The following is a 21,951-nucleotide window of genomic DNA, read 5'->3' on the forward strand; positions in this document are numbered from 1 at the left end:
AGAGATTGTTTACGACTGTCCACAACCTGTGTCGCAGGCATATGACGTTTAAATCCGCAGCCTGTCAGAGGAAGTTGACGTTTGTGCTGTTCCTTAGTAACATTGCGTTTACTGTAGCGGTTACACGGGGGGTAGAATGGGCAAGGCACAAAACTTAAGGGATTGTCAGAACATCCCATCTATCACCTTGTTCTAGGGGCTGTTTCTGTTGAGGACATGAGGGCTTTATTTTGATGCAGTGCCATTGAGAGAGCTGGTGAAGTGCTGCCCTGATTAAAGACACAGGTAAATAAGCTGCTGTTCAAAGGTTTGGGGTCACTTTTCTTGTTTGGGAAAGAAAAGCCAATTTTGTTCAATAAAATGACATGAAATGGATCAGAAATCCAGTGCAGACAGGGTTAATGCTGTATTGTAGCTGGAAACATCAGTTTTTTTTTATGGAATATCTTCATGGGAGTAAAGAGGTTCTTTATCACTCCTGTGTTCCAACAGCACTGATCCAAGTTTGAAAGGTAAATGATCCGTCTATTTTTTTCAATTATGTTATAGCCAGAAATGTCCTTGTTTTCCATAAAAACAAGCTCGGTGACCCCAAACTTTTCAGCGGTATTGTATATGTGCATTATAATGTATGATATATATATAACAATTTTGTGCAGAATGTAACTGTTCTAGATGCAATCATGCAAGTACTCTATCTGCCAGGGACTATAAGCCTACATTAGCCTGAAATATGAAATATTCCCTGTTATATAGTTTAATGTATGTGTGTGCAATATTCTTTATGCTTTGCAGATTAACAAACACTAGGATGGATTGGAAGAGAAGCCTAAAGGAGAAACTGAAGCGAGATCACAAAGGTAAGACGACATAAAGATAATTGACCTGGGTCATTTTCGAGCTTGGGGTACATTCCGTATGTATAATTTGATTCACGCGTGTCGTGTAAACTCCTAGTGAGACAAGTCTGATCTGAAGGGCTCTCACCTGTTCTGGTTTTATGTATTAAAATCTAAAGCTTGTTTAGATGACATAAAATCCATATGCCAGGGTTCCAGATGAGAAAAGAATATATCTAAGAACATCTTAAATTTACCACCTGGATTCACAGGTCTTTAAAATGTGTTCACTGAAATTACATACCATTCCTTGATAATCGGTATATAATACGTTTTGTGTTGATCAGAAAAAAGAAGTGAGCAGGAGATGAAGGATGAAGAAATGGAGCTCTTCACAAAATATTACACAGAGTGGAAAGGTGGCAATAAAGAATTCAACGCTTTAAACATCCCTCGATTCTATTACAGGGTAAGTACTGGAAACACACTGATCAGAGGTTGTTTCATGCTAGCCCTAGTCTAATCCTCAGATCTTTTTTTTTTTTTTTTGACACAGTTGCCAGCTGAGGATGAAGTGTTGCAGCAGAAATTAAGAGAGGAATCTCGAGCCGTCTTTCTGCAGCGCAAAAGCAGAGAACTGTTAGACAACGAGGAACTGCAGGTAGAAATGGGATTCAGAATGAGTAGATGGACTCTGGATCAGGGTATCGCCTGACTTATATGCTTGCAGAACCTTTTAGTGTACACTCATTTGGATCACAACAGAAATAATGAACACGTTTAGGAAAAAAATAGTAAAATGAGAAAAAAAAGCAAGCGTCCTGCCCGCATATTAAAGGCTGTTTAAAAGGATTTTTCTACTGCTGTAATTAAACCATTAAGTCTTAACGTTTACGTCTGTGCTACCGAGTACAGACCAAAAACTTGCAGATTTAATTTTATTTATAAAACCTAAACACGTATTTAAGGAATTATTTGCTTTTCAGAATCTGTGGTTCCTTCTGGACAAGCATCAGTCCCCACCTTTGTTTGGAGAGGAAGCCATGATCAACTATGTAGACTTCATAACTGTGGGTGAAAAGGCCGGGCTTAAGTGCAAGTGAGTTTATTTTGGTGTCTGTGAATATAGCTTTAAATGTAGCTTGAATGTACTATTTTGCATCTACAGACAAATGGTAGATCAGGCCGATGACACCAAGTCATCAGAAGCCAACGTCAACAAAAATTATAAAAAATAAAATAAAATTTTTTTTTCCCATCTTTGTCCTTACGAGATGAAACTTTATTTACAATAACAAAGCCCAAAATGTATTGGGTTACAAAAAATAGAGTCCATTGACTACTAATTAGACAGATGGTTAATATTAGCTATTCTTGCTTTCTGCTTTAATAATTCTTTTGTTTTGTTTTAGTCCATTTTTCACCCCAAAAGTCTTTAGCAAACTTATCCACAATGATCCCTATGGCAGAATCTCAATTATGCAATTTTTCAACTACGTCATGCGAAAGGGTGAGTCCAGATTTACTTATTTTTGCTAAAACGAATTTTCCATATAAGTGCAAGCTCCAAGTACCATCTTTATAATACCCTATTATGGCGTATCAGTCACATGATTAAGGCTATAGAAGATGTTTAACTTTGCAATCACATTTCACTGACTGTCTAATGGATACGTTTGGTTTAGAAATAAAACTGACTGCGTATAATCCAATGGACTTCATCTCTTGTGTTAACGTACTGCTTCCTCTCTTGCAGTATGGCTGCACCAGACCAGGATAGGGTTAAGCTTGTATGATGTGGCTGGACAAGGGTACCTCAGAGAATCGGTATGTACATTCTTCATTCTTTTTATTAAAGCGGATCTGTCATCTTAATAAATAAATTGTCCGTGTTTCATGTTCAGTGCGTGTAATTAGCCCATGTTATCGTCTATAAGGGCAGGCATCTTAACTTGTTACAGCATGTGCATGATTTCTCCTCCCTTATTATTCAGAGTACTGTGTACCAAATTTTCAGTTTTGCTATAATTTGCCACGAGCCTTACCTTTGTCAAAGTAAGCTATTTAGAAGTTCTTCTATTTTCGGACAGGACTTGGAGAACTATATCCTCGAGCTTATTCCAACTCTGCCGCAGCTGGACGGATTGGAAAAATCCTTTTACTCCTTCTACGTGTGCACGGCGGTCCGAAAGTTCTTCTTCTTCCTTGATCCACTGAGAACAGGTAACCGCATATCAAGGTCTCACCATTTCAGGACCCTCTGGTGTATGGCAACACAAATAAAAGCAAGGTTACAGGTAAAAGGGTTAAAGAAAACCACTATTCCTGCAGGTAACTTAATTTCTACTGCGTCCAACTCACCTAATACTTTCCTTCCGCTGATTTATCTGAAACTAAGGAAGATGCAAAACGTGAGCCTTTTCTGCACGCATTTTTGTTCGTTCTTGCTTATGAAACTAGACCATATGGCTCAGTAGTGGATCTGTGACCATTTTTTACAAACCCAGGTTTTATATACCATAAGAAAAATCGTCTCCCCGTTCTGTTGACTATATATATTTTATAACTAGCGAAAATTCTTGTGTTTTAGGAAAGATAAAAATTCAAGATATATTGGCTTGCAGCTTCCTGGATGATCTGCTAGAGGTAAGTGTTTTTTAAACCAAGAATATACATGCCTGCATGTGCTTCCCTCTAAAATCCTCATGATTTATTTTTTTTCCCTCTATCCTTTTTAGCTGCGGGATGAGGAACTTTCAAAAGAGAGTCAGGAATCGAACTGGTTCTCTGCTCCATCTGCACTAAGAGTGTATGGTAAGTGGCGTCGGCTCGTTGAAAGCAGACCCGCCACCCCGATCCTCTATTGACAGGACACTATGTAATGATGCTTGGTACTTTTATATGCATTGTCCAAAGTTGGGGGACAAAAGTATTTAAGGGAGAAGCCCCCCCCCTCAAGCTGTGGTCTACAATTAAGTGCATAGTTTTTGGGCTCTGGTTATGCAGCAAGATCCTCTTTGAGTTACAAGAAAACATCCCTGTTTGTAACGAAACCGTATCAATTGTTTTTTTTTTTTTTTGCTGTGTGTACCTTTTTTGTTCCTTATGGCAATGCAGGACAGTACTTGAATTTAGACAAGGATCACAATGGGATGTTAAGCAAAGAGGAGCTGTCGCGTTATGGTACCGGAACATTGACCAGTGTCTTCCTAGACAGAGTCTTCCAGGAGTGCCTGACGTACGATGGAGAGATGGTAAGGTTCCAGAATCGGTGATAAAGTGTCTTCTAGTTATAAGCAAAACAGAGTAAATTCTATATAATAATAAAAAATCTCAGGCTGGCGCTTAAAATGAATCTGCTAAGCAATTTATCCGGCGGTAAACTAGGTTCTCGTACCATACTAAATGCTATGAATCCCTATTGTCAATAGTCAGACGCATGCATTATAAACGTTATTACATGTTTGTTATATACCGAAATATAAGCTGTAGGGTTTGGGGAAAAGCGACGGATCCCCTTTAACCATGCGGTCTTCAGAGCCAGCCAAGTCCTTGATCCCAGGGAACCTCTTTAAGGGTTATCTCTTAATAATGCGTAGTCACTGAGATCAAATGTTACACCTCGCCCCATTTTAACCTTAACTCTCACAGTTTAGTGAATCAAACCCATCTATCTAAGCTACGGGAACATTATGTGAAGTGATTGCTTTTTTTATTATAATTTTCCCCCTTAGGATTACAAGACATACCTGGATTTTGTTTTGGCTTTGGAGAATAGGAAAGAGCCGGCAGCTTTACAGTATATATTCAAGCTTCTAGATGTTGAGAACAAAGGCTGTCTGAATGTCTTCTCTCTTAACTACTTCTTCCGAGTAAGTCATATTGTTTCATACAGACACTGGCTTCATTTAGGACTTTAACTGCATCTGTCCCGTACGCATAAGTCAAATCATTCTTTCCCTTCTCCTCACCCCATCGTGGAAGAATAATTATTCGGATTTCAAACAAAAACAAACATTTAGATTTATTTAGTGAATAGACCTGCAATGTATGTGAAAAACATAAGATTTTGAGGATAATCTACTTTTGTCTGCTCTATGGCAGGATATCCAGGAACAAATGAAAATCCACAACCAGGAACCGGTCTCCTTTCAGGATGTGAAGGTGAATATCTCTGATAATTCCTCTGTATGTACGAGTGGCCGTCTTATAAATAACATTTCCAGATTTGTTTGAAAGTAAACATTTTCTGGATTGTAAATGTTAAACATGCAATTTAGTTTTTTTTTGTTTTTTTTTGTTAAGATGTTCTTCGTTTTTTGTGTGAGATCACATCATGCAATTTGTTTTAAATGCTAGGATGAAATATTTGACATGGTTAAGCCCAAAGACCCTCTGCGGATTACCCTCCAGGATCTGATCCAGAGTGGCCAGGGTGACACGGTGTGCAGCATTCTCATTGATATTAATGGCTTCTGGACCTACGAGAACAGAGAGGTGCTGGTGGCCAACGATGGGGAGAGCCCGACCGAACTAGACGATACGTAATGGGCGATCTGCCCTTTCTGGATCCACGTTTTATTGATGTTCTGCCATCACCAGGGACATAAAAGCAACGGTGGTATCATTTTGTATAAAAGAGGCGAAAAAGGGTTTTTAAGGGCTGAATGTTGTAAATAACACACCCAAGTGCTTTGGGCTGTCAAGCTGTTCCTGCAATGTATTTATTAATAATGTGTAATACATTTCATAGAATTTGATGACCTACCCCGTTCATGTTTACACTCTCACTTTTCTCTCGTCTACCGCTTCTGATGGGAAGCTGCTCCATTTACCTTCTGCCCTCTCAGTTTTACTCTGGACTATGGACTCTTTCAGTAAGAAACTGATGCTTGGCGTTTCCCTGCTTTTGTTTTTCTTCCTGTTAATAAACTCATAAAGAATTTAATATGTACGGCCGCTGAGACAGACTACCTGGCTGTAACTATTCATAGGCTAATGCGTGGCTGGGCTGGGACAGAACGACGAGCACCGGCCGTGATCTTCCCCTCTCTACACCTCTTGCCAGATTTTCACGCGATCGATTACAATCGGAAAGAAAACAGGAAAGCAATGGTATATTCTCATTGAAATCATAGGCCGGGCTATTTCACAGAAAGCAGATGTTTTTATTTGCTGGGTAGAAAATAAAGCCAAGTTCGTTCTCGTTTCAGAGATTAGCTCTGCAGGACCAGAAGGCACGCAATATATAATCATTGACAATCTGTCTCACAAGACCAGGGTCTGTATGCAATACCCCCCCCAAAAGCACACGTTTAATAATTATACATGCATTGTATTAATAAATAATACAGCCTCAATTACCTATCTATCAATGGCTTTAACTATATGAAATGTCTCCAAGGAACCCAATGTCGGAGTGTATTATGTAGTCAACATTTTGGAGACGGGGTTTGACTGCCCCCCTTTAGAAGAGCCATCTTAACAACGAGGTTCTCCTGCCACAGAGCAACACGGCTGCCGTAGAGATCATAGAACAACGTAGAAGTGCTCCGGGCCAGTGAAATAGGGACCCATACAAACATGTCACCTTACAGATTTAGCCTGCAGCTCAGTCTTTGATCCGTTTCATTTCGCTTCTGTTCGCGTTTCCTCTACCCGCGCGAGAGTTAAGGCTCCTAAGGTGGCTGCTGGTGGAGACAGCAAGCTGATGCCACCAGCTTCCCCGCACAACAACCCAACCACACATCCGTGTGACGAGACTCGGATCAGGTTTAATGGGCACCCAACACCTATAAATGTGTTTTATTAATATAAATCTGTGGCTGGTAACTAAGAGAGAAGATACAATTATAAATTGTGGGAAAATGGGCTTTTCAGTATTACGTTTCACCTTCTTCCCCAGGGTAAGACATCATATTTCTCTGTGCTGGATCACATCGCTTTCAGCCTCACACTTTACTGTGAAAATATACATTTCAAACATAACCTTATCTATAAATAGAATTATTTTCTGAAACAGAACAGTGGAACTTATTAACGAGGAGACCCGTAGACGTTAAGATTCAAGGGCCCCATTTGACACACAGGGCATCAGACGAACAACAATAATCTGAGCAAAACTAGGAAAAAGTTGCAAATAAGTTTGCAGAAATGTTAACGATTTTAACTCACGGGGGTCTATTCACTAAACTGGGAGTTTCCAGGCCAGTTGAACATTTAAGTTCCTTGACCACTATGCATTATGAAGGGCAAACGAATGTCTGAGCTGGCCCTGTGCACTGCATGACTTACAAGAAGTCTGCCATATTGTGGATGCATTAAATCAGAAGGTTTTTTCTGGAAAACACCGCTCATTTTTTTTGTGTGGACTGCTCCTGGCCTCCATGGTGTCTATATGTGGTTTTTCCTCATTTCGCTATTCATTATGAAGGGCCAGCATTGGCACGTTTCTCCTTAATAAGGGCTCGGCTGGCCCTGTATAATGTATAAGTCAACGGGTGAGGGGACTTTCAAGAGCCTACACTGAATGATCTGTTCCTTATGCAAGGCCAGCCAAGCTCTTCCTGCAGAAGAAGGTCACTGGGTTGCCTCTTCACAACATGTAATGAAGTAAAAGGAGCTGAAACACAACTCTCCTTTTAAAGCTCCCTTTAGTGAATAGACCCCTCGGTGTGGCAGCTCCCCGTGCTTAACAGGCCACACAGGGGGGGTGCAACGGAAGGCTGGGCAGATCTCTGTGAATTAATTATATATATTAATTGTGAAGGGCAAAGCCAGACAAATGGGTAAGCTGGCCCTGCATAGTGCGTAAGTGAGCTGAAACTGCAACACGCCTGCAAACATCAGCTTTAGTGAATGAACCTTTAAGTGTCAGGGAGCAACAGTTACTCTTGAAACAAAGAACAAAAAGCAAAGAACATCTGGAACAGCTGAAGACAGGAACGCACATCTGACCTTATCGCAGAAACCATACATACACATATAACTCTGCTTCCATATATATGAATACCAAAAACCAATATATTTCTATCAAACCAAATTACCTGAAACTGGCAGGATTTCATACGACTTAAATAAAACCTTTATATAATAAGTTATATCGTGGTATTTATGAGACTGCCCATGCCCAAAGTGCTCTTGGAAGTCCTCTCAGATAGGATCTCTCTGGGTCTGGTAAAAGGAATTGTTAATCTGCGTTATTAAACAAGACTGCACCTTGCATGCTGTTATCAGGTCAGTTGGGAAGGCACCGAAGATTTTGGCAGGAACGGTTTCCCATTTGGACTCAGGCGGGAAGCTTTGGTAGTAAAGTCCCCTAGGTGGGGACGGCTGACAGTTCCTGCTTCTGGGACAGGTTGACTGCATCGTCTCCTTCTATCACAAAGCTGATGTTCACAAAAGAGTTGCAGGCTTCGGGCTGCTGCGTCTGAGCACTGCTTTCGCTCTGCTGCTGGCTGCGCTGCTCCTGGTACTGCCGCTCTGCCTGCTCCGACATTTCATTCTCTTCCTCCTCTTCCTCCACCTACACAGACACAAAGTCATTCTCTTACAATACACAGACGCAAACTCATTCCCTTACAATACACAGACACAAAGCCATTCCCTTACAATACATAGACACAAACTCATTCCCTTACAATACAGAGACGCAAAGCCATTCCCTTACAATACATAGACAAAGCCATTCCCTTACAATACACAGACACAAAGCCATTCCCTTACAATACACAGACACAAAGCCATTCTCTTACAATACACAGACGCAAAGCCATTCTCTTACAATACACAGACGCAAAGCCATTCTCTTACAATACAGACGCAAAGCCATTCTCTTACAATACACAGACGCAAAGTCATTCCCTTACAATACACAGACGCAAAGCCATTCCCTTACAATACACAGACACAAAGCCATTCTCTTACAATACACAGACGCAAACTCATTCCCTTACAATACAGAGACGCAAAGCCATTCCCTTACAATACACAGACACAAAGCCATTCCCTTACAATACACAGACACAGCCATTCTCTTACAATACAGACGCAAAGCCATTCTCTTACAATACACAGACGCAAAGTCATTCCCTTACAATACACAGACGCAAAGTCATTCCCTTACAATACACAGACGCAAAGTCATTCTCTTACAATACACAGACGCAAAGTAATTCCCTTACAATACAGAGACGCAAAGCCATTCCCTTACAATACACAGACACAAACTCATTCCCTTACAATACACAGACGCAAAGCCATTCTCTTACAATACACAGACGCAAAGTAATTCCCTTACAATACGCAGAGACAAAGTCATTCCCTTACAATACGCAGAGACAAAGTCATTCCCTTACAATATAAAGACAAAGTCATTCCCTTACAATGAGCCGCTGTTAAGCAGAACACAAGCAGCTGACTCAATGACAAGAACAGAACAATAAAATAGCCAGGGCGGGCATCAGGACAATGCCTGGCACAGCCGAGGTAGTGAGAAGAGGAGGAGAGTAAGATAGAGCCAAGTTGGCTACAACACCTCCTCCGCTTGGGTAACATGGAGCCCGTTGGGCAAGTCTGGCCCAGGCCTTGGCTTATTCTGCACCATCTCTGGATTGCCCGTCTACAATAACATCCAGAAGAATGTCAGAACATTAACAACTTCATCCACGAGCAGAGATGTCACAAATTAAACATTCTCTGTAGCTTCCCTGAGAAATATTAAAAGCTATCAAAATAATACATATGGTCACACACGTATTGCCCCATACCCCCCCCTCATATACACCCTGTCCCTTCCATGAAAGAAAAGGGTCCTTACTGACCATCTACCATGACGGGGAAATGGTAAAGGAAACGAGCCGATGAAATGTTTAGTCTGGGGATTAGCGTTACCTCTTTCTGCATCCGGTAATATTCGTCGATAGCATACTGGTACTTGGGTGTACTCACACCCAGAACCGAAGCTATCTTCTCCCCCAAGAAATCACAAACTGGAAATACAGAAAAAGCATTCATTAGGTCTATGCTTAAAACCATATACATCGCTGCATGACGGCCAAGAGACAGACAGACGTTCCCTTAGCCGGAATGATTCTATAACAAAGATCTTGGGAGTACTTCAAGTATTTTTTTAAATGTAAGTTAACCATAATATGGTTCAGAGCAATTACTAGAGCTGATGTTATTACTAATATAGGCTTTGCCCACCAGAGAGCAGGAATGGCTCACATTTAAAACAATTAAAATGCGAGACAAGCTCCACATTAACTTCCAAAGGTCAGAATGGGTCCATTTTTGGTATTTTCATTGAACCTTCTTTACCTGAGAGCGTCGAGGTGGCAGCTCGCAGCATGTAAAACCAGAGATACGGTCCCCAGGTTAACTTGGACTGCGGGGGGGGAAGCAGAGAGACAAGAAATAAAAAAACATCTTAACATGAGAACGAAACACGTTCATCTAGGTCCTGTCAGCGACTCTGATCCATATTTAAACTATTAGATCTTTCCATCTCTGCTAACACCATTAAGGCTCCAAGCCTTCTACTGTATGTTACATAGAACACAAAGGCTCGCGATTTCTTACATGGAAGGAGAATGATAGCAATGAAAGCAACATCACACCCAGCCACCAAACGTGGGTACCCAAGAAAGCCGTTATCCATCAAATTTTACAAATTATCCCAACTGGTTCATAAGTAGCAGTTTATAAAAGTACCCAAAGTACATCAGCAGCAGCCTAGCTTCTCCGATCCCCCTACAAACGTGTGTCGATCACTAAAACCTTCTTAGATTGCTAATTTATTTTTCTTAAAGGGGGGTCCCATGGAATAAAACCCAGTATGAAAAAAAGCTGGATTTATCTCATTTTAAGGATTTCTCTTGGTTCATGGTTTTTGTCCGTCCATTTTTACAGCGTAAGTAAAGACAGGGGGACAGGGGTCTTTGCAGGGTATGCGAGCTCCAAGGATGCATGCGTCATCCCTACATTCTCAGTCCCCATAACTGTCCCCCCAAAAAGCTTGGTTGGTGCACAAAGTTAAGTGACGTGAGAAAAATGACTGATCTCCTGATCGATCCAAAAGTGAGAAGACAACACGAAAAGGAACCGTGCACCGTAGGACTCCACCAGAGCCTATTCATTAGCCCTGACGAAGGCCTCCTTCTTATGGCCCCAACGTTGGCAAAATGAACCATTCTCTTTGCGTTGCCTTCTCTACACCCCATCGCATACTATTCACAAATCTTCCTCCTGGGGTTAGGTTCCACCTACTGGGTCCATGGATGGCAGAAGATCCTTCTTCTCCTGCACCTCCTCTTCCTCCTCCTCATCGGTACTGTATTCCTCCATGGTTTCACCGCTGGCAAAGTGGATAATCCTCCGCGGCACTTTCGTCTTCTTGTGTATATCGCCAAGCTCCACGCTCTCAAACTCCCGGGTACCGCTACTTAGAACCTGTAATCAACACAGCGATCACGAGCAGAATAAGAGTCTTATTGCTTAAAACACTTCGGCTTGTAACCTTTCTAAATGTTTCTAACGTCTGCCCCGTTTAGGAATACAGAGGCTATGGGTTGAAGTAGCGTGACATCATAGTACTTTTCATTTTAAGTGGAATTACAGCGTATTAAATACTCATAGAGGCTCCTTGATTATATTAAGTAAAAGCATCTAAACAGAAGAAGTTGCACTGCTGCCTCACATAGCAAGACAGTTATCGAAGAGTTAATGGCTCCGTATGGTAATTATGCATCAGGAGCCACTGAAATTTTATATGAAGAGTAATCTCGTGCGTATTGCCCTGGCCGTAATCGCCATGGCCGTAAAGCGAGCGCCATTGCTTATCGTTATTGCCCTAAAGCAAAAAAAAAACCTAAGGGAAAGGAAGACGTGCCAAGCCATAAACGGGGCTTTTGATGAAACGTTTTGCGCCGGGATGCGCTCAGAGATATCCGTGAACGCGGCGATGGCATCATACAGTAGGGTTCAAAAGTTTGGGGTCACTTAGAAATGTCTAAATTTTGGCCATCAGAATAACATGGATGATATATCCAGCACGGACGGGGTTAACGCTGCACAGGACTATTGTAGCCGGAAAGGCTGATTTTTAGTAGGCCAATCAAACGCTTAGATTAAACATTAACTTCCTGTAATTGGGATGGTATTTAAATTGAGGCTCAAAGTTGAAACAAAAGAAACATCTGGTAGGTGAGATGTACGAGGCCACTGCTTCGGTGACGCCATCACACACTGTGTTAAATCCAAGCCCCTCCCCTTTACACTCTCTCTCATACATACATTTCTCGCTCTCTCTCTATTAGCCTCTACCTCTTCTGCTGGGAGGCTGTTCAATACAACTACCACCCTGTCGGTATTATATATACATACGCCCAAAGTATGTTATGATGCTTACAGTCCCATAAAGTCTGGTCATTGAAACAATTTCATGTAATAACTTGCAAAATGTATAAAAGCAGAGCTTTAAACACAAAAACAAAATAACAGGTGTCCAGACATTACTGACAGGTAGGATACTAAATAAATATCTGAGGTGACTTGGCCCCGAAGCTTACCTCACCAGTCGCCATGTCTGTGCGCAATTTAAATAAAACGGACAACTTCCCTGTCTGTGCGCTGCCGCGGGCTGCCAGGCAACGACACGGGCGGAAATCACCCTCCTGCGTTTCGTTCCTGTGGACGAAGGTTTGGAATTGACACAGGAACACTCCCGCGTCCCAAGCCTCGTTTTGGTGAGCGCCTCGTACCGCGTCTCATTAGCTGAATCCGAGGTGTGGAACGCAAACAGGAAGTGGCAGGTGGCCGTTGGCAATAAATAATCCACTGTTTGAAGTAAAATGTGTTTAAATGGGCAACGTATATTAAAATGTTATTTACAAATATATAATAGATATAATTTGTATACATTATAGGAATATAAGGAGTAGGTAGTGGATATGTTTCCTATGTGTAGGCGCATAAGATGAAAGCAGTCTAATAACTGCAGATATATAAACAGCATATAGTACTATTCATTTCCTGAGCACTGGGATCGTTGAATACAGCTATTTTCTGCCCATTTTCTGGTATTTTCTATTCATTCCAACTAAATCATCCATACCTTGTACTATACAAAGATAATGTTTACCAACAATTGAGGTTTTTCTAAATATTTGCCTTTGGCGAATACCGTTTTGGTCGCTGTGAAGGGGCAGCCATTTATCCTCCCGTCATGCGCATCCAGTGCCAAAGAACGCCAGCAGCGTGCCCAGAGGTTGACGAGCACCATGAGAATTAAAGCTCTTCTTTCGCTAACCCCGTAAACATTGCCAATTGACAATAAGATATTATGTACATAGTATAATTAAACAGAAGGTTTTACGTATAATACGACAAACAATATGGTGTGATGTTATGGTGACACCAAACAGTTCAGCAGGACTATGGTCTGACATGTGGGAGTGTGAGCGTGCGCTCCCTTCCACCAAATGGCCACAATTTAAGTACTGTCGGAATGTACAGCACGACTAGGGCACTTGCATCATACCTCGGATAAAAAAGCTTGGACTTTAGTAACTACTTTACACAATTACAGGTATAAGGGGAAACGTGCTGTCCTTTGTTTTAATAAATGCATTGTTTAGATGCCAAAACATATTCAGATCCTACGACGATTTTAACTGAAGAATTTTCACCGAAAGACACCGTCAATGACAGTGCAAGCAGGAGCACTGCCCTTTTAATCCTTGTCAGCCATGTTTGGTGTAAGGACAAGGAAAAAGGAAGTCATCCGTCGTGGTAGCACAACACAGATGTGCAGGCAACAAGCAAGGTGGTCACCCCTTAAAATACTAACTTAGTAGAATAAAACTAACAAGCTGAATTACTATTTGCACGTTATATTTTGTATAAAAGAGAACGAAGCCAACGACGCATTTAGGCTTCCGATGCCCCCTCACAAGTCCATTCCCGTTGTAATGCTTTATATTTATTTTAGGATGTTGAAGTATTACAAACCTTAAGCGTAATCAAATTTCAGCCATCTATAAATTTATTTTTCTCTTTTCTTACAGCAGGCCGACTGCCATTAAATGGCACAACAGTTGGATGTCCGTACAAAGTAATCCTCCAATTTCTACCCATGGACAGTGTTTACATCAGAGCACTGTTTCCGATTCCAGAATGTAAAGGTGATTCTCTGCATAATTTAAATTAGGTTATTTGCTTTCCCATTCTATCAGTCAAAAATGGTCAGAAAAAAAAAAAAGGGGAGTTGGGGGTAAGAACAAAAATGACGTAATATTATTTGATTATGGATGTTATAAAATATTGTAGGGAAAACAAGGTGACAATTTTAAAAAGACCACATTTGATGGGGTCTGCTTTTCCTGGTCTTGCAAAATAAATAGGGCTACTTTGCAGTTCATGGCAGCCCGGAAGGCAGCAGAGATGTTACAGAAGAATCTACATGTTGTTAAATCCCATCATTCCTTTCATGTTGCCGGCTGCTCCCTGTTGGAATTGTCTCATCATGGACTGGAGACCTGCCATGCCACCTAAAACAAGATTGTCAGACATGATGATCCGCTGCAATCACTACTTGCAAGGCCTTTTAAAAATGCATTATTTGTCAAACAGTATCCGCTATATGAAACATTTTTTATGACTTACCCATGTGTTGTAAAACTCTGGGATCCATCATTTTGGCCATTTGCTGGTTCAGTTTTGCCATTTGTGAAGGATTTACATTTTTAGACATGTCTCCTCCTGTATAAGAAGAAAAAAAAAAAGATAAGATCTCATTTTCTTTGGCAATTTTCGAGTTCTCTGAATTCGCACGATTACACTGTATTAAAGGCGTTAAAAACTGTTTTAAACTGGTTTTCACATAACTTTCGTTTCTAGAAAGGACAGAAAAACAATAGTAACGAGAAAGACCAAACTTTGAAAATGATGAACCGAGTTGATTGTATAAATTGACAGCAACGTCACAATGACCTCAGTCTCTGCTTGCTTTTCCAAAATCCATTATTTCTCCAATTCCGCTCCCTTTCCTGTGGAGACGCCAGACGCACCGAAAATACAGCCTTCTTACCTTTAAAGAGTCCCTTGATGCCTCCCATCTTCTTAACCATCTGTGCAAACTTTGTGTACTGCGCCAAGAGTTCTTGTACATCTCTTGTTGACACGCCGGATCCCCTGGCTACTCTCTGGATTCTCCCGGGCTGCTTGCTGAAGAGCTTGGCGCCGTCAGTGTTATCAAGCTCTGCGGAACAAGCAAATTGTTACTGTGAACAGAACCAAATTTTGAAAAAAATAAATCCCAACACATGTATTCCATTAACCCCTTCAATCCCAGGGGGTTTTGGTACCTCAAAGCCCAGAGCAATTTTGCCATTTTTGGGGTATGTCGGTTTAGCGATTATTCTCTGTTCCTGTGAGTAGTGTACCCATGTAAACTATATATTGTTTTTTCAAGGAGAGATAGAGCTTTCGTTTGATACCATAGTTGGATGATTAGCTGAAAATTTAGAATGAGAAATTTAGTAAAAACTAGTGAAGATTAGAATAATAAACTAATTTATTTTTACATTTTCCCTCTGAATCCTCACAAACTTAGGTAAAGTGATGGAAAATCCCCTCCAAGTTTATCAATTCAGGTGTCCTGATTTCAGAAATACCTAATTTATATAGATTTTCCAGACTTTCCCAGCACCAGGGAGCATACTATAAGGTGTACAATTTTGTATAATTGTTATGCCTATGGCTTAACGGGTTTGGGGGTTGTGAACGGGGGCAGGAGGGTTATACTGGCTAGATGTTATGCTAGGGCAATGGGAAGTAAGGTTTTTTTTAAGAATTTTTTTAATTATCTTTTTTTTTATATAACTTAATTTTGTTTTAATTTTATATTTTTTATATCTCTCTCTCATATATATTTATTTATTTATTTATTTAATTTTTTAACACAGTAATGGTTAGAGGTCCTCCTAGGGACTTCCTGAACATGCCAGTGACGTCACAGTGACATCACAGCTCACATAATTTTTTTTTAGTATTTATATTATTTTAATGATTTATTTATTATTTTTAAATGACTAACCGTTTTTTTTCCCCCCAGGTTTTCTGTTACAGGACGGGAGGGGGAGTGAGAGAGATGGTTTCTCACTCCCCTGCCCCGATCACACTGTGTTCTCTGTGCCTCATCGGAGGGCAGGATATCCCCGCAGGGGATATCCTGTCCTCCGATGACCTTACGGGTTACGTCAGCAGTGACGCAACCCGGAAGGGAATGCGTGATCGGGCAGTTTACAGTGTAACAGCTTATCGGCTTTCATGCCGGAAGCTGTTACAGGAGATCGGACAGCAGAAAGCCGGCAAAGCCGGCTTCTGCTGTCAGTGGGGAGTCCAGGCTGTCAAATGACAGCCTGGTCTCCCGTGCAGCGGCAGGGATGTGTCCCTGACGCTGCACTAAGGGCTGGACGTACCGGGACGTCCATAAGGGTTTCTTAGTGGGCGTTTTTTGGATGTCCCGGTACGTCTATAGGGGATTGAAGGGGTTAACAGGAGGAAAAGGGCCCTCCGTCTACATGACATCAAGCATGTGTATGTACCTAAGCTATTGGCTTAAAATACATGTTTGTTGGCACAAAACGCATCCTAAAGTAACAATCTTGTTACAAAGCCATTTCGTGCTGGGAGAGGGGAAAATGATTGCCAGGAGGGTTGGCAGCTCGTCATTCCGAATGAAAGTGCTGGTTTGCCCCACCGCACATTTAATGTTTACCCTGATCGTTCATGCTGTCCATAATGGTCATGAGTTTTTTCAGTCGAGCCATTGATTCCTGTTCATTCCCCTTGCTCATAAAATCTTGGCCAAAACCAGGAATCATTCCCTAGCAACAAAAAAAAGGATATTTAATATATATATATATATATATAGTTGCATTACATTTTCAAAACCATTTCACCCAGGCTTTTTAAAAACAATTTCATCGTTGATCACGAGGAACAAACACACAAAGGCTTAATAAATGTCTTAGAAGCCCAAATCCTCCTTAGCAGCTTTATCCAATGCATGATCCATGCGGTTGTACATGCAGGTGGACTTTACAGCTTGTCAGCTGCACATATACTCACTGTAAGTGCTATGGAACAAGCTAAAAGGATACTCACCAGGATCTGGCCAAATGGACCCATCTTCATGATATTCTGGAACTGCTCATACATATCTCTGAGGGTGAATTGCCCTACAATCATAAAACAGAGAGAGAAAAGCCCATTACTACTAACAGTTCTTCCATAATGTACCTAATACCAATACATCTGCCACAACCATTGGGAAATCCCAGTCTGCAGATCAGATAGAGACAAATTATACGTTTATTTTATGTGAAGGCAGGTATTACGTATGTAGAGTCATCAGGGCTGTTGCAGCATTTTAGAAGTGCTGGTCGATACCCCTTGCTCAACTCCGACAGAAACTCAAAAGTCCCTTATACCAAGTCAAACTGCACAATGCCAACATACGTGAAAATGTTAGTGAAAGGCTGGGCAGGTAACACACACACAACGGCTCCCAGAAAAAGACCCCTCAAACATTTATATACTGAAAGCAGATAGCACATCTGTCTTAAGGACGTGCTTATGTAGGCTCTGAACATCCTTACCATGTTTCAGTTTCTCTATTAGGGCTTCGTTGTCATCCAGTTTGAGCTCGTTTACTTTATCTATCAAACCCTCAATGTCACCCATTCCTGAGGAAGAAAAATAATGTTAAAAGCAGCGATAAAATACACCATTATGAAAACCATACCATCACAGCAGAACACCGAGATACCAAACACTAGATTTTGTTATTGGGTAATCTCACTTTTCTTCAGTGCAGTATCTATATACCCACAGTAATAAAATAAAAAACATAATACATCTCATTCAAATAACCACCAGTTTCACTGGCACCTTTTTATATAGAAGCAAATGGGTCCGTCAACTATTACGACACCGGATTCCATAGGTCTATTACAACAAAGGAGAATACAAAATGACCATACAGCAAATGAGATATATTGGTACAGAAAGAAGAGGGTCCTGGTTCTTCATGGCTTGCAAGTTACCAGAGTAATACAGACCGGCCAATGATAAACGTTTAGATTGCTCACCAAGAAGTTTGCTAATAAACGGTTGTGTTTTGAATGGTTCAAAATCATCTATATGTTCTCCAGTTCCAATGAAAATGATAGGGCTTTTTGTAGCAGCAACCCTGAAATAAAGAAAAAATGTGGAGCGGGAAGTTAGCCCCCAAAGTTTAGCCTCAGGCTGCAGAGCCTTTATAGTGAAACAAAATGTAAACGTGTATAATGTAGAAGATCAGAGTAAAGGCTGCATGCAGGCTTCATCATGTATTTATGTACAAAAACCGAATGAGGCGTGTTTATTATTTTGTGCTCTATATAGCCATTACAATTCAGTACAAACTGCTCTACAGGGGAAAAGTTTGAGGCCCCCACAGTAATCATAAAACTAAAGGTTCAGAATACCTACCGATTTATAGGAAACAATGTGTGTGTAATATATATATATATATATATATATATATATATATATATATATATATATATATATATATATAAAAAAATTGTTAAAGAAAAGTACTCACGCACTAAGCGCTCCACCTCCTTTTGCGTGACCATCAAGCTTGGTCACAATAACAGAAGCTACATCCACTTTGTCTTTGAAAGCTTTGGCTTGGGACTCACAGGCCTGTCCAATGGAGGCGTCCATCACATACACAATGTTATCAGGTTGCTGAAATTGGAAGGATCATGAACACCATGAATAGTTATTAGATTCCAGATTTATTATAACAAAAGCCAACAGTGAAAGAGTAGGAGAAATGCATTAATGCTCAGCTATCACTTCCTTAAGGTATGTGTAAGACATTTACTCGGGCCGCATGAATAAATATGCAGCCAGAAGACATACTCCCCATTCACATCTCTACACCATACGCATCCTTCATCTACCATATGGTTTGGTAGGTGGGTATGCTGATCACATGATCTGATGTTCCTACATACACTTGTGCTAGAAACAGGGCAATCAAAATACTAAACTAAACACTGATCAGTATGAATCGACAAATAAAACAGAATTAGAACACGGCCAATAACACTTACTACGGCATTAGAAACTTGAAGCATTTCTTCAAAGAGAGAATCCTCTTGCTTGTGACGTCCGCTTGTGTCTACAATGATTATCTCAAAGTTTTCGTTCTTAAATTTCTCCACACCTTCATATGCAATGTTCACTGGATCCATTTCTGTATAACTGCATGGAACAAAAACAAGTATAAGGAACTGAGCCCTTTTGCAAAAGACTTAATTCAAGCCAATTTTCTTGCACGTCCAAATTTTCGATGTGAGTTTCCTGGAAAAGTGAAGATGTGCTGCGTAGAAACAGCAAGCGGCATTTGTCAGGCTTACCTGCCGTAAAAAGGTATCCTTGCTTTCGTAGCATTCTGTTTCAACTGATCAAAGGCTCCTATGAACACAAATGATATCCTGCGTGTTATCAACATACAGTATAACATCAGAATCGTGGCTATGGTTAATACTCAACAGCTGATGTAGATGTCTTAAGGGTACATTCTGTAGTAAAGAGATGGGATCATGGAGTTTTTTGGGAGAAAAAGCATCATCATCAAGCTTGCAATAAATACTGATAGGTTTGTTATTTAAGAGTCAAACCAAAATCTGCATACATACATACATACATACTATAAATTTACATGTCAGCATAAGAAGTTTGAATCAGTCTCATTGGATCAAACTTTTAAAACTGATGAAAGGACAAAAGAATATAAAAACATACCTGCTCTGAATGTGTCGGCACATATCAAGCATGTCTTCCAGCCTTTCCTCTGATAGTAATATGCCAGCTGTATAGTGAAAGAATGATTTATATAAAGTACACAAATGAAAAACTTCCATATACAATAGCAAAGCAGCAGCCGATCAGAGCTCCACTGTAAGGCCATTTATACGTGTAGTTAATGAAACAGAAATTCATCCGTTTAAGCTAGAGCTCCGGCTTCTCTTACCTTTGAACACGTGGTTGTTTTTCCACTTCCTTGTAAACCTACAAACATTATGACATTTGGTTTGCCTTTAGTAGGAGTCCACGCTTTAACACCAGGATCCACCAACTGTTAGAAAATAGACAGCAATATTACCATAATTATCCTCAATAATGATTGCGCCAGCTCTTAAACGATACTAATCTATGTTATCATACCAAGTGCCTTTGAGACGCTTACAAAGGATGGGGTTTACCTTGACAAGTTCTTTGAAGACGGCATGTTGGATCATCTTTCTCTTATTTAGGCCAGATGCCATTTCTTCCAAATCAATAGCTGACCTAAACAAAAGGAAACCTATTTAGCACAGCTAAAATCACAAGTTAGCTCAATCGAATGCTCTTGCCTCGTTGAATACCCACTCACATGCCATTTACGTGTCTTATTGATGCGTGTTATTCATAACCAACATTTAAATGTATTTTGGAGCGCATAAGGCAGCAGTTGTAGTACCCAAGAACGGAAGAAAATGTAAAGCGAGTGAAAGTTTCATGTGGTACGCTCACTGACATCAATGTTTTGACCAAATGAAGACTGGGCTAGTGAGCTTTTAATCCTGACCAGTAAGGTTGATGGGTTATTTTTCCAGGCCCACTCCTAAAGACGACATATCGACACGCACAGATGTTACGTTTCAGTCCGCTGAAGTCTCGTGATGTGACGGCAAGGTTATGGAAGATACATTCCCTGATATAGATTGTATAATAAAGGACTGCTGCCGATGTGTGCGTGAAGGCACAATGGTTACAGACACCAGCGGAGGCACTAGGCAGCGACTACATCTAATCAACCAGATTGCCAAATGTGATTTAACTACTGGGGCTTCCAAAAGATCACATCAATCCAAGATAAAGCTCTGGATTTTACATCAACTAAATTGAGATTCGTCGGTTTTTTCTTTCCTCTCTCAGGAAGATCAATATTAAAATGAAAACACCTTGGCATAATTGGAAAAGAAAAAGGCACAACTGCTTGAATAACCGAGATACCAGGTCTACGGATCGGGAAGCTAGCCGACAGCCAGGATCCCAGAGAACACCGACTATACACCTCAAAGCACAGAAGCCCATAAGTGAATATATGTATTGTATGAAGGGCTGCGTAAATTGTTGGCACTACATAAATAATAACATTTTATCACCTTGGTATTCCCTCACTTTTGACCTCTTGAAAGGTTTGGCATTACAGAACAAATACTACATTGCATTCTGAAATCCTTACAATACCCCACGGCGTGAAGATGGAGGGACTATAAACATTAGCATAGGTAGCCCAAAACTTTTGAGCCAAGCAATGTTTGTATAGAAACATAAAATTGGACATCCTTGAGTTATATCCAAGCCTCTGATGCTCTAGTTTTAGAAACTATTAAGTGGTTTGAAAAAGTCAATTTCAACAAAAAAAAGAAATAACTTACTTGACATTTTCTCTTAACTGCTTGACAAGTTTAATGTTGACATCGGCTTCCAGTAAAGCAGTGCATACCTCTTTCAGCATAGCACCGAGCACCTAGAAACAACACACCCGTACATCTTTATATCTATACGATAAAATAAACCTGTATCTGGAGCTAAAATTGCTGCAATTATTACACAACACCATAATAAAAACAAACAAAAGTTTAAAAAAAGGGTTTCTATATTAAAATGTATTTATGGTTGTATCCGGCAACCTCATATTCTGAAGCGCTGTACAACGGGCGAACAGGACATGACAAATAATAATTAGAATTACAGATATCTGCTTCATTTTAACCATTACAAAAATATGTATTTCTTTCCACGGCAACATCATACCTCTTCGTTAATGATCGTCGCATTGCTCAAGGAGCGCAGGGCCGACGTGATTTTCCGTCCCAAGTCTGCCAAAACCATCTTGGCTTCCTTTATTTACACCAAACCTGAAACAAGACAAACAACAGATGTATATCGCATTCTATCTATGATCCTCTTTCCAATTAACACTACAAAATACGACGCA

General features: G+C 40.5%; 3 protein-coding genes across 4 annotated transcripts; 1 reads left to right on the forward strand and 2 right to left on the reverse strand.

The window, feature by feature from the left end:
• Nucleotides 1-811: 811 nt before the first annotated feature.
• Nucleotides 812-5,387, forward strand: LOC149284655 (serine/threonine-protein phosphatase 2A regulatory subunit B'' subunit gamma). Its single transcript, XM_089496414.1, has 13 exons — nt 812-860; nt 1,187-1,308; nt 1,396-1,500; nt 1,826-1,938; nt 2,252-2,349; nt 2,596-2,666; nt 2,930-3,062; nt 3,430-3,485; nt 3,578-3,653; nt 3,957-4,093; nt 4,574-4,711; nt 4,944-5,003; nt 5,199-5,387. The coding sequence occupies exons 1-13, from the start codon at nt 812-814 to the stop codon at nt 5,385-5,387; spliced, it is 1,347 nt and encodes a 448-aa protein (XP_089352540.1).
• Nucleotides 5,388-8,157: 2,770 nt separating this feature from the next.
• On the reverse strand, nt 8,158-12,424 carry LOC149284656 (protein FAM177A1-like). Its single transcript, XM_089496292.1, has 5 exons — nt 12,410-12,424; nt 11,109-11,291; nt 10,161-10,227; nt 9,732-9,829; nt 8,158-8,364 (listed from the first exon to the last, which is right to left on the reverse strand). Exons 1-5 carry the CDS (start codon nt 12,422-12,424, stop codon nt 8,158-8,160), a joined length of 570 nt encoding a protein of 189 aa, XP_089352418.1.
• Nucleotides 12,425-14,297: 1,873 nt separating this feature from the next.
• LOC149284657 (signal recognition particle subunit SRP54-like) lies at nt 14,298-21,845 on the reverse strand. Of its 2 annotated transcripts, XM_089496258.1 has the most exons (15): nt 21,768-21,845; nt 21,389-21,480; nt 20,168-20,252; nt 19,936-20,040; nt 19,707-19,773; nt 19,319-19,376; nt 19,013-19,163; nt 18,493-18,641; nt 17,996-18,096; nt 17,504-17,590; nt 17,010-17,083; nt 16,621-16,729; nt 14,929-15,099; nt 14,505-14,600; nt 14,298-14,389 (listed from the first exon to the last, which is right to left on the reverse strand). In XM_089496258.1, exons 1-15 carry the CDS (start codon nt 21,843-21,845, stop codon nt 14,298-14,300), a joined length of 1,515 nt encoding a protein of 504 aa, XP_089352384.1. The 2 variants fall into 2 exon arrangements, with proteins under 2 accessions (XP_089352384.1, XP_089352385.1); XM_089496259.1 differs by lacking the exon at nt 14,929-15,099.
• Nucleotides 21,846-21,951: the final 106 nt, after the last annotated feature.

This window comes from Sceloporus occidentalis, unplaced genomic scaffold, assembly GCF_023333645.1.
Source record: "Sceloporus occidentalis isolate IW3139 unplaced genomic scaffold, rSceOcc1.0.p SCAF_89, whole genome shotgun sequence".
Lineage (NCBI taxonomy): Eukaryota > Metazoa > Chordata > Lepidosauria > Squamata > Phrynosomatidae > Sceloporus > Sceloporus occidentalis.